Genomic DNA, 13,328 nt, shown 5'->3' on the forward strand with positions numbered 1-13,328 from the left:
TCCCTCCTTCTAGATAATCGCAATCAGCTTTGCGACTCTCTGCAAAGGGCTAAACCCTAGAGGCGGCGGCAACCAGTGCGACATTTGCGCGTTTGTTTGCCCATTACGGACTCGGCAAACGATCGCAGTCCAAAGTTGGATCAGAAATTGAATCCGGTACGTTCTCTGAAAATATTCGCGATTGTCGCATTTTCAATTGTCCCTCGATTGCCGTACATTTCTCGATAATCAAACTTCGAATGCACGAAAATTACGCTGATTTTATACAATAATAATTCCCTCTAATATATATATGACAATTTTAATCTTCTGTTTAATTACCTTTAGCGCACCATTACCTTTAGTCACAGTTATACATATAGTATCGTAATTGATAATATTAATATAATAATTAATACGCTTGGTGTTTCTATTTTCCGAAAATAGATCGTATATTGTGCAATTATAATAGCATCGTATACGCGAAAACTGAGCCTGCGGCGATTCGTTTGGTATATTTGGTAGGTGCATACACGTTCGCGATCGATATCGCGATATTATATATATTTAGATCTTCCGCAATGAGCGAATTCGTCGGATATTAAAATTTCAGACGGTCGGATTTATAATCGGAGTCGCGGTTAATTATATTTGACAGGGTGAAACTTCTCGCGCGCAGGGTCGCAAATGTCACAGATCGACGAATAAACGAGTGCACCGATGAAGATTTCCAACAATGCGATGCGATCCGACTGTGTCCGTTTAATTATTCAACGACATCGATGAACGCGAGATTGATCCACGATGGAAATTGTTCATTTATAGAGATTCTCTCTTATACACGCTCCTTGAACGAAGCGATAGTAATAATCGATAATTCATTGTATCACGATAGCTCGAGTATTTTTACATCACGAATTTTCCATTCAGGATTTTATATGTTTAGCTAAATTTGATAATTTTGCAATATAAAAACTAATTTTTTGACTATATCTTACGATTACATTGTAATAATATTACAAATCGTCTGTTCGCTGGAACGAATACGGTTTTTTCTCTAAGAAGGGATATTTTCCGGTATATAAACATCGTAATTAAACAAGCGCATTATTAATATATTACGATTATTTATCTCGTGGTAATATTTAATAAATGTATATAATGGTACAATGTTAATAAACAATAATTGTGTGTAAAATGTCAATAATTAATTTATATAGTAATTTATATTATAAAGAGCACGTGTATATATGTACATAATGTGTGTATATATACATAAGTCCCAAAACTCTTACAACAGTTAAATATCTCGAAAACAAAAGCTTTTTGAGAAAAAGATTTCAAATAAAAGTTACAGAGCTTTGAGAGATGCATTAAATAGTAATATTAGTGTGATTATAAAGAGCATTGTGTTAAACTCACATAAAATTCACTTTGAAATTTTTGGAGAAACGTCTATTTTTTATTATACATATATTCATGAAACTTATCTTAAAAGTTTTGCAAAACATAATAAAGTCTTCTTAACGTTAAATATTTTTATAAGGCTTGAAGGATACAAAGTCTTTTTAATATGAAATATAAAATATATCTTGTAAAACATTCAATTTTCAATAATCTTATCTTAATATTTTCATACACAGACTAATGAAACCAATTAATTATAGTGTGAAGAAAACGAATAATTGTTTTTAAGAAAAAATATGTTGCAAATTATATATATACATTTTCTTAAAAATAACTATGCGTTTTTTTACACCAATTGATTTATTTAATTATTTTATGCATAAAAGTAAAGGTAAATTTTATGCATAAAGGTAAAATTATTTTATGCATAAAGGTAAAATTATCGAAATCTAAATATTTTACAAGCTATTTTATCTATTGTATTTTACATCAAAAAATATAAACTTCAAGCATTATACTTCAAAAAGAGCACAGAATGAAAAAATGCTTTTTATAGGATTTTTATAAAAAACTCTCGAGATAAACTACAAAAATGTGCAATTAAAAACAGTTTTCATTAAAAAATTTCAAAGTAAATTTTATACGGCCTTAACAATGTTATTTATAATCACATGAACATTATTATTTAATGCGCCACTGAAAGTTCTACAACATTTATTTGAAACATTTGTTCCAAAAACTATTTTCAAGATTTGATTGTTGCAGGACTTTTAGGACACCCTGTACATATGAAATGTATCATGTTTACGTATCGATTATATCTTTTCGATTGAATCTCCTTCGATTTTTAATTAATTATTAATATTAAGTCCCTATAACTTTTATTTAAAGCATTTTATCAAAAAACTTTATTTTCAAGATTTTATTGTTGCAGGATTTTTAGGACACCCTGTATATATGAAATATATCGTGCGTAAGTAATATTAAATCTCGATTATATCTTTTCGATTGAATCATCTTCGATTTTTAACTAGTTATTAATATTAAATCGTGTGTACGCTCGAGAATCTCGCAGAGCATCTCAAAATTGCGCGCGTTATTAAGAGTGAAGTTGCCGATGTAAGTAGAGTAGTAGTAGTTTAGTCCGCCGCGGTATTACCGAAGCGCCGCGCGTACCAGGCAGTTCGATCTGCGTTCCGCTGTAATTAATTATAGTAAGTATACTTGTTTCTAATTTTTGTAATATTTATCAATCGCATATTATAATTTCAATATGTAGTCGTAATTATTTGGGGTATATATTTCGCGAGAAATTCGATGCAAAATTTATGGCAACGATCAACGTAACCCAATCTAATTTGATCTGTTTTCGCGCGCAATTGTATTGCAACGTGTGGATGTATATATTGCGTTAATTCTAGCTTACATATTTATATATCGTGTATATTACAATACGAAATAGTATTTTAATATATGTATGTATTTTATTTGTTACAGGCAGCATTGCTGGTAAACTCGAGTGTCGAACGGACGTTGCTAAAAGTTTTTGCATCATTTTTTTTCGTGCAATGTATGCGAATACTCGTGCAATTCATGCGTCGTGTCGAATCGGGAGTGCCGTTAAAGTGTCGGGCGATTGTAATTATTCGTATTTTCGCGAGTGTCATGAATGTTACAAAGGAGCAATATCGACCAAGAGAGGAGGTCCGGGGAGGCATCGGGCGACAGCAGGGCAACTGTGAGGTACGCATATATAAATATAATTTATAATATATTTAATTTATTAAATTCGCTACTGGTAAAATTTACTTGCTTTATCTCCGCGGAATTTATTTTACATTAAATTTACTATTTTTATGCATATAAAATATTTCAGAAACTTTATTTTTAAATTCTCTCGTAAAATATTTGTAATATATAATTAAGATTTTTATACAATTTACAAATTTTATATAGATAGTTATATAGATCATTTGTATAAAGTTTACACATTAATAAGCACATTAATAAATACTCAATAAATAATCAGATTATATATAAAATATACTTAGATATTTTTTATGTATTTATTATTATATATTTAATAATTTTTTTAACAAAATACATAATTCTTGTTATTAAATATCTTGATAAAAAGTTGCAAAAACATTTGTACATAATTAAAAAAAATTACGCATATACATCTAAACATAATTTGAATATTTTATTTTCAGATCAATGTGCTGCGTACTACAACTTCGCTGTTACACGTATCGGTGAGTGAGAAATTATTAATTTATTTTATATTGATTAATACATCGAAATTTTAAAATATATACAAACGTCAAATTGCCAATCTGTCGAATAATGCTTAAAATGTTAAAATGCTGTTTGAGAAGTAATTATTTTCTTGAATAATAAATTACGAGCGTAACAATGAATGAATGAATGATTTAATGTGAATATTTAAATATATGAAAAATACATTTGTTTTGCAAGTATTTATTCAAAGAAAAAAAAATAGTTGAATCGAGAATGTTGAAATTTTGAATTTATATCCTCTTAAAGAGTGGTATGCTTGCTCAGAGAGAGGGAAACTACGCGTGCAGATTACAGATAGAGACGCAAGCAGCTTAGCTCGGCATTTCTCGTAGAAACTGCTGTTTCGAATTTTAAGTCTATCATAATACGGCAAGTTGGTTGGGGTGCATTATCCCACCTCAGGCTATACGGCGTCTAACGTCGGGAATTACGAATTTTCCTTCATCAGGCCGGATATCCAATCTCGGGCGTTACTTCAAGACCGGTAACTACGTTCACCGTCTGGATTATCGCTCGACTGTCTTACAGTCAAACGCAAAAAATCGGACTGTAATATACATGCTATGGGAAAATATTTTTCAATCTGTCATTTATATCGTCTTGTCTTTCAGTAAAATAATTTACATCTAATTATATATTAATTTCTTGTTACGATACTCTCTCTCTTACAGTTTTTGAAGCATTATATTTTTATAAGCTGTACATTAGATACGGCTAATTGCGATTTATATTTGGTGCAATTTTATTCATACCTTTTTTTATAAAAAAACATTTAATTATTAATTAAAATCCTTTATTTTGCAAAGTGATTTTTATTTCATCAAAACGCAATTACGCCCACTTTATTTATCACGAGAGATTAGACGACAGTAAGTTGTAAGTCTTCGAATCAATGAACGTTGGAAGGGAAGGTCTAATTTTCTCATTTGACAGACTTGAAAGACTTAATGGCATATTCCTCTTTCCTTTCATGCGGGGACTTTCCTGAAACGTATAGATAGCGTAGTAATACAGTCGAGCGGTAAATGCGGTCCGTATCTGCAAGTTCGTCGCAGAGGCGACGAAGGTTCTAATCGGCTTCGAAACGAGCTCACCTTTTCGAGTTCAATTAAGCAATTGACGTTGGTACGCGAGTAAATTAGCAGAAACGATCAAAGTTGTTATTTAATTTGGCGCTATTTAATTTGGCTTTTACGTATTCTGTAATCTTTTTCTGCGTGACAAAAATATATAGAATTATTATATTCAGATTTATTTTTTCCAACAAAAAAGATTTTCGCAATTATTGCCATATATATATATATATATATATATATATATATATATATATATATATTTGCAATATTGAAAAGCAAATAACTATATACATATATTTTATATTGAAAATACTGATCGGGGGAGAGAAAAGAAAACTATAGAACGGACAAACGTGTTCGAAGAGAAATGAAGAAAGTTTGATAGCACGCATCGTTGACTTAGATAGCAGACTTGTCTCTCACTCTGAATATATACCCGAGATGTATATCTTCCGTAAAACTTCTACAACACGAGTTCGCGGTCTCTAGCAGGCAAAGTTAAAAGTGTTATCTGCAGAGCCGCGGTGAATAAATAAGACATCTATACACTCAACATATGTTATTTTTGCGTACGCATTTAACTCTGTACTTTGTGTGTGCAAATTTCAAGAAGCTCTTCTTATGTTTATACAGCTTATACGTTTACTAAAGTTTGAAAGATGATCTCTCCGGAAGAGAGAGATGAGGTTTGATCCCATTTCGCGGTCTCCTATATTTCTTGCAAATGGAATTTTCGAAATAGAACCGTCCCTCTCGTCATTCTCCCCTGCGCGATTGATACCACTCGACAAGTGTCTCGACTTCCGACTTTGCCTTTATCCGTCTTAGCTCGTCCGCAGTTCGAACAGCGCGAGGATATTATCGAGGCATTCACGACGAAGCAAAGAGAGCCACTCTTCCATGTCGCCGCGAGATAAGATGATTCTGTTTATTCTGCCAGGAATACGTTTCTCTCTTTCTCTCCTCGGAGAGAGACGACAATCCACGTCCTTAATCCGACGGCTTGCCCATCGGTTTTTCATGCGGTTCTCTCTCATTTCGTATTCCTCTCCGCGAGTCTCGCTTATTCGTGTCGAAGCTCGTCGCTCCATTCCGCGGCGCTTTTAATTTGACGTTACTTTGCGGTTCCCCATCTTACTTCTCGTGCGGTCGCCTCTCAGCACGCGGATATTATGTTTATTAAGTTGACTATTTTGCGAGACGATTTTCTCTAGAATATGATGACGGGTGCCGAAGCGTTTTATAACGAAACCGCGCACGCGTTACGCTTTATCGTTAAATAAGTTGTAATTTTTAAATGATTTTGAAAATACCTTTTTAGTATTTCTCGGAAATATTATGCACCACGCTATATATAATATATATGCGCTTGTATAATGGTTCAGAATATTCTGTAAGACATTAACTAAAGATATAGTCTCTTAAAACAGTTTAAGAGGCCGTTTTGTTTTAACGAAAATTTGGTTGATCGTAGGTTTTACAACTCTCTTGAACTCTTCACATTAAAGAAGTCTTAAATTGACTTTAGTTACATAGGGCTCTTTTTAGTCTAAAGTTAAAATCTACTTGACATTAACTGAAGACCAAGTTTTTGCTCTTTATTTGTGTCCTTAGGGAAGTTTAATTTGTCAGAATTTTTTAAATTGTAGCGGTAAAAAGTGCTCTGTAATTATTTCTCGATCTTAATTTTTAAAAATATTTATGATTGTTCAGTGAAGTATATATTATATGAAGATTTGTACAATTGTATTCTTTTTTAAATCCTTAATTAAATAAATTTAGATAAACGGTATGTCTTGACAAAACAAAAATAAGACTCTAATTTTATCTTCATAGATTTTTGAGAATATGAAATTTCCTTTGGAATTGTAACGCACAACATCTAACGATAAGATTTACTGCTCTACGATGTAATTTATTTCTTCAACTCGGTGCACTTAACTTTCCGTGATCACAGCAGGATAACGAATTTCATCGGGTTAATCGCTCTTCCGGTGCGAGAACACGCGCAGAATACACCCGGGAGAGACAATTTCGCGCTTCCGGGCTGAACAATTTTCCGGAGGGAGGAAGAGGATGGTCGACAAGATTTTACAGCCCGTCGTTTCGCGAAAATCCTCCGAGGACGAATTTCATTAGGATCACCAGGATTAATCCAAGCTTTCCGCTCGCCGATCGCGAACTAGCGTGCTCGCCCATATTCCGCGGGATTATATCGCCGTGCGAATCGCTAATCCTCCCTCTTTTCTCTGTCATCGAGAGAGAAGGAAACGCGCGGGTTAGATTTGTGCGGGTTTGATTATGTGCGGTTGATTATACTCGCTTAGAGGACCCGCGGCCCTAGTAGTCAGTCCCGACGCGATCTTTTGTGAGACCGTGGAATTGCCAATCAAATATTCAGGTTCGCTTGTTTAACTGCCGCAATAAAGAACAGACGGCTCTCGAGCCCGCTCTTCCCTCGTCACGACCACTATGGCCATTCGCACCCTCGTCGCTTCCATGGGGGCTTTTCAGCTCGGCGCTTGAATGCCGTAAGGTGGTGGTGTGTCGGGGCACACGAGTGTTTACACGAAACACCAACGCCGGATGTTCCATTGTTAATGCGAGAGGAAAGATACAGCGTAACCCCGGCCATATCCCGTTGATTGAAGTTGAACTTTTTTGCGATCCCTTTCCCGAACAATTCAAGAGAGCTTTCGAAAAAGCTCTGATTTTTCGTCAATTTTTTTATGCGGTGTTGCTACGTTTTTGTGAGAAGCAATGATCTTTTACAAGATCTTCAATTATATTAATCGAACCTTGAGATATACTTTTTTTCAAAGACTGTACTTTTAAATTTCAATAATTTGAACAAGTGAATAAAATTGTTTCTCTTAACTGCGCGATAAGATTACAGTTCTTGATAACAGTTGATGCAGTAAAGTATTCGCTAATAGCGACATTCAACAAAGACAAGCGGGTTAAAGTACGCAATTAGCAGAAATAGAAAGATTTCGTTAGCAAAGGACCTAAGAGAGAAAAAGAGAATGTAGCGAGGCTAAATATATAATCGAGAGCCGGATGAAATTCTTTTCGCAATCAGAATTACCTTTTGACGCGGGAGAGGAGAGAGCTTAGAGAGTCGGCTCCTCGAGTTGCCTCGCGCACCGTCAGATGATCTCATTTGATGAGAATTAACGAGCTATCTTGTTATAATATGAATTGCATCTGTATATGTGTTCCCCTGTACATCAAACTTTCCCGAGACAAGATGGTATCCTCCTCTCATTTGCGATTTGCGCTTGTACTAAAAAGCGGGACCAGCCACCTTCGCAATTCTCGCAAGACAACGTTAATTTCCTGATTGCCGGGAGTCGGAAAATTAAACGTGGCAGCACAGATGAGCTCTTGTTTATCTCTCATTATAGAATAAGACAAAGCGCCGTGTAGTCTTTTGCCGTATTTTGCCGCACTATGCAGTGTCACAGAGAGAGAGAGAGAGAGAGAGAAAACCAACCCAATTCGTCCAATGTGGTTTAACGTTAATTTAAATTTTACATGAAATTGCATGATCCTCATTTCCACGCGTGATATTTATTCGCGATAAAATTTCACTCTACTCCATTGATTGATAAAATATGTGGATTATAAATGGTATCCCGGGATAACGGAATGTTATAGCGAGAGAGAGAAAAATTATTTTTTCAACGAGTAAACACGAACCCTTGTCTCTCTCTCGCGAGATCATCCAAAAAGCAATTAACCCATTGAATATAAACAATGAGAAGACCGAAGAGCAGCATTCTCATTATACGCCGCTTTAATTGCTTTTGAGATAAGAGCACACGCGATATTTAGATGACGAGAACAAACCGGTGGTACTCTTTTCAAGATGGTTCTCTTTCTCGTTGCTCGCAATTACCGACTCCGTGCCATTTGCATGTCTTTGTGCGACGGAACAAGGGAGCCCAGCGAATCTTTGATTTAAATTCTGTCATTAGTTAATTAACTCGATTTAAATGTCTCGAGTAAACCCCGGCTCGGAGTGAATCCTCCGTCAATTATAATTATATATGACTTTCTCACGCTTCTCGCGCAAATTTCAAACAGCGCGCGCGCGAACAACATATCCGCGTCCGTGAATCGTTGCCATTTGTCAGACTGTCTCGTTTCGCAATCGGATCATATCTCTCTCGCGAGCAATAACAACGAGCATAATATCGAGACTGTTTTTAGACCTGTGCGCGGTGAATGCAAACGTGCTCGAGTTCACGCTCGCACTTCCTTGCCCGACATCGTTAAAATTTCATGAAACTCATACGCCATGCCATTCTCATCGCGAGCCACATTCTACATGGTTCCGCACAAGTTCTCTTACAGAGCAATATCCACGCCACGAGTATCCGGACATGCGCGAACCATTTTTCCTTTTGTTTGTTTTAAAGTATTCACGATTTATATCCTCTTCCGTGTATGCGCACGTCACTTGTTATTATATATTACGGACAGCGCAGACAAACAACGAATGCGTTATCGCGCGAATAATAATTTTGAAAAATGCACAATCTTCATCCTGTACTTGTGACGATCGCTCGATAATGGATCTGAGATTTCGCGATTAATCGTAGAGCGAGGATAAAAAGGCGACGCTGTCGTAGATTTTTATATACGTCGCCCGGTTACACCTATTTTCAAGAATATCCGAGAATCAAGGAGCAAAGGAACTTGATTCGCTCGAGGGTGGAGTGCAATTAATGGAATCTATGAGCGCGCGTCTTCGTTTGGCCCCGTTCTTTTTTATTCTCTCTCTTTCTTCAGCTCTTGGCAAAGATCGAACTCGGTAATCGTTACTCATCCTCTTGAGACTCGGCTGGTTCATCCCATCTTCTTCTATTTGTGTGTTTCGCGCTGCTATTCTTTGATGGCTTAAAAGTTTTATTTCCTACGAGCTATCTGATTTCTCTCTATAAATACTGCGAGATAATTCCAATCGAGCAGTTAACTAGTCGGGAAAAAGTTTCGAATAATACCGCCAATAGTCAGTTCTTTTCAAGTTATATCGCGTATAATAGTATAGGTATCAACTTCTAATTAAAAAATAAGATATTGGTTTAGGAAATTTATAAATAACATAATATATTTAGAATTTTGCAAACAAGGGATTTTTAGAGAAATCAAGCACTTTTTCGTAATTTACAGATTTCTTTTAGTTTAACAATATTGATCAAATCTCATCATTTCTTTGTCGCAATTAATGTTGTAAGAAACGCACAAATACCTATAATTTAATACAGATTACTCGCGCCTTTTGTTTATTTTTTATTACGACTTGTCAGAGCGCACTCTCGACTCGAATGGTCTCTGTGTAGTGAGTTGTTGCCTCGTCTTCTAGAGCAGCTGCCCCGTATCACAACCCCTGTACCCTGTTCACACCCTCGGCACGTCTTTCAGCTAGGTTCCATGAGTTAACGAAGCACTCGGCTTGGCACTCTCGACCGAGAGACTAAAGGACCGACGCTACCGTTAATTCTGCGTATACAGAGGAGACGAGATCGAGCTTGGTCGGCCTGTCTGTCTGCCGAAACTGCGGGCTTCTGTAGTAGAGCGTGGCTGCCTGAGACGAACGAGGTCGGTGTGATCGTTCGTGTGGATGGTCCGCAATTTTGCAAGGTCCGTTTGCATTTAACTCGATAAGCCGCCCTCGCGCAATCAGCAAATACTTGCGCCGTCGTCACAACGTGGTGCAGGTCCGCGAATTCTCGGATCATCTCTCTCTCTCTCGCGCGCGCGCGAATCCTCGCGCAAAGCCGACCTGGTCGATCTCAAACCGACCGCTTAAAGATCGTGCGCTCTTTAATGAGATTTCATTTGCTTGTCGTCAACATGAGAACAGATCAAGAGCTCTTTCTGCACTCTCCATTGCTTTACATAATTTTCGGGACGCGAACGCTGCAGAGATATGTTCCGTGAGAAATCGATTTTCTTAATATGTAATTTTTGAAAAATCTCAATTTTTTAATTGGCTAATTTTTCTCATGTATAATGCTACAAATATATTGTATTATATTACTAAAATATGCAAAAGATTGAAATAAATATTTACTTTTTTGTCTCGCGTGAAATTAACATTTTTGACATAACGTTAAATGATTGTAATACTCGTAAGATACACAGCTTGGGTACAATATTTTACACAGCTATTAAAAAGCTTTATGAGCTTATAAATATAGCTAGGAAAACGTAGCGCGGGCGCTTACAAAATGTCGCATCCGCTAAATGACATTGAGATATATGAAGCTTAATCACGCAGTTGTCCAGACGTGAGGCGGAAATGCGATGTCATACTGCTATTTGATGATGATTTAAATCCAAAACAATGGAGAGAGATAACTGTGATTATTGTCTGACAGCTGGAGAGTATCACCTCCATCGCATTATTGCATCGTTTCCGCTTTTCCATTACTGCAACATTTCCACCAAAAATATCGCTCCTACACACGCTTGTCAAAATATCATATTTTCGAAGATGAGACGATTTGACACTGACTTCAATCACCGAGGATCGAGCAGATGCAGAAACGCGAATAAATCACGATCGTATAATTTCGAGTTGGTTGAAGATTTAATAAACATATATGAATGAGACATTCTTTATTCGTTAATCTCTCGTTGATTGGTTGAATAAGCGACGAACGACAGCGCTGGGTAAATTTAAAGAATAATTGAATTAGAGTGGCTGGTAAAACGAGTAAACGCAAATATTACGCGTCCCGGAGTAATTGTGTATAAATACTTTAGTATTCTTTTTCGCTCGGACCGCATTTAGTATGAATTAAAACAAACGCCGGTAAAAATTGAAAACGCAGCATATCTCCTTTCTCATATCTACGCATAGATAGCATTCAGTTTTATTAAATAAATAATCCGCGTTTATATATGTACCGATTAATCGAAATAGCTTCGATTGAAAGAAAGAAAAATGATGACTTAAATATTTGCTCGTAAATTATGTCGTTCGTTTTACTTACAATATTTAATACATACATATTTTCGTGAATGATTGAACGCAATTTAAAGTTTATCAAATTTTTTCGAAAAACGTGTACAGATGCTCGATCCAATTGTCTGTAATTTCGTTGCATTTTACAGAGAGATAATCAATCGCATATCTGTTAATCGAAAGTTTTATAATAAATATGCAACAAATAATCATAGTTAATGAATTGATTTATGGAAAAATAATATCTGTCATGATTATATGTTCCACCATCAGTTCTGCGTCAAATATTTTTGTTTATTATTATCTTTTTACCGTTCTGTATGTGTATTTAAATTACAGTAAAGTACGTAAAAGCGGATACATTAATTCGCTGCCTTTTGAAACACATATCGAATTGCCGTAAAATATAATTTACTTAAAATGCGTCGTGTTGAAAATGAAACTGTTGCTGTTCAAATAATTAAACTTGTCGTTCATTAAATTAATGCAATAGCTAGAATGGATAATTTATGAACGGAACTGTATAAATCGTTACTAATTAAATATAGGACTATTATATTTTATTAAAATACACTTAATTAATTCAAATAGGTAAACACTTAAAAATTTATCATAGTTTAATCTAAAATTTTTATTAAATCAGAGCTTTCAAAAGATTGTAGAGTATAAATATATTAATTATAATAGCATTTTGTGATGAGTTTTCTTTCCATAAATTTAATATAAAGACGTAAAAAACACGAGAATGTTTCTCGTAAAAATAAATTACCTATAAATGGACCTATTCGAGAATTGAACGATGGTCTTGGATGTTTGCGACGTCAGTTCCAAATGCGGTGACGCAAATCGGTCTCCGTTGTCAAAAACACGACACGACCTAATAAACGTGATAGCACCGAAACGTTTCCAGGAATTACCTGTTGTACTGGAAACTCTGTCGATCGACAGCGCCATTTATCAAATTTAGCCCATATCTCTCGGTCGGGCCTCGAACGAGAAAGAAACAAATGGCCGGTGAAAGTTAGCCGAGCAGGAAGCCGGAGTGTGGACTGCGGACGAAAGATAGAAACTATTTATAATTACGTTTCTTTCCACTCCATCTGTGCCGGCGACCTGAGGCCCCTCTGGGTTCTCCGTTATATCTTCGCTGTCTTCGCTATACTCCCTTTATATCGTATTTCACTTACATTTTTCCGGGCAAACCTTCTCCTTCTCCTTCTTTCGCGTTGTTACAGGGACAGAGCTCGCGTCGTTCTATATCGATACTTTTCGCCCCGGCGAACGTATAATATAAAGCTGCGGAATTCCGATACTGGCGATATATTCGCGGAAACACATCGAGACCTTTGTAACAAGAATTTTCATTAAAAATCCAATCTGCGTTATTTAACAATCGAACGTGCATCGTGCTATCTCCACAAAGGTGAGGTACTTTTGACAATGCGCAATCATTGCATTTCAGCGATAATATTATTATTCGCACGGCGAATATATCGAGGAGTGCATTTAGAGCTGCGAGATATATATATATATGTGTGTGTAGCAATCCCTCTCGAATAATGGCATTTAGCTGTCGATCTTCAGCG

At 35.9% G+C, this 13,328-nt stretch overlaps 1 protein-coding gene across 1 annotated transcript in view; it reads left to right on the plus strand.

Moving 5' to 3' along the window:
* Nucleotides 1-13,328, plus strand: part of LOC114945319 (podocin) — a 223,804-nt gene that overhangs the window by 115,512 nt on the left and 94,964 nt on the right. The window contains exons 6-7 of the mRNA XM_085482092.1: nt 2,884-3,129; nt 3,600-3,641. Coding sequence (XP_085338218.1) covers nt 3,056-3,129; nt 3,600-3,641 — 116 coding nt within the window. The 5' untranslated portion in view covers nt 2,884-3,055. The remainder of the gene's footprint in view (nt 1-2,883; nt 3,130-3,599; nt 3,642-13,328) is intronic.

The sequence above is a fragment of the Nylanderia fulva genome, unplaced genomic scaffold (genome assembly GCF_048542155.1).
Source record: "Nylanderia fulva isolate GAGA-0341 unplaced genomic scaffold, ASM4854215v1 Scaffold2, whole genome shotgun sequence".
NCBI lineage: Eukaryota > Metazoa > Arthropoda > Insecta > Hymenoptera > Formicidae > Nylanderia > Nylanderia fulva.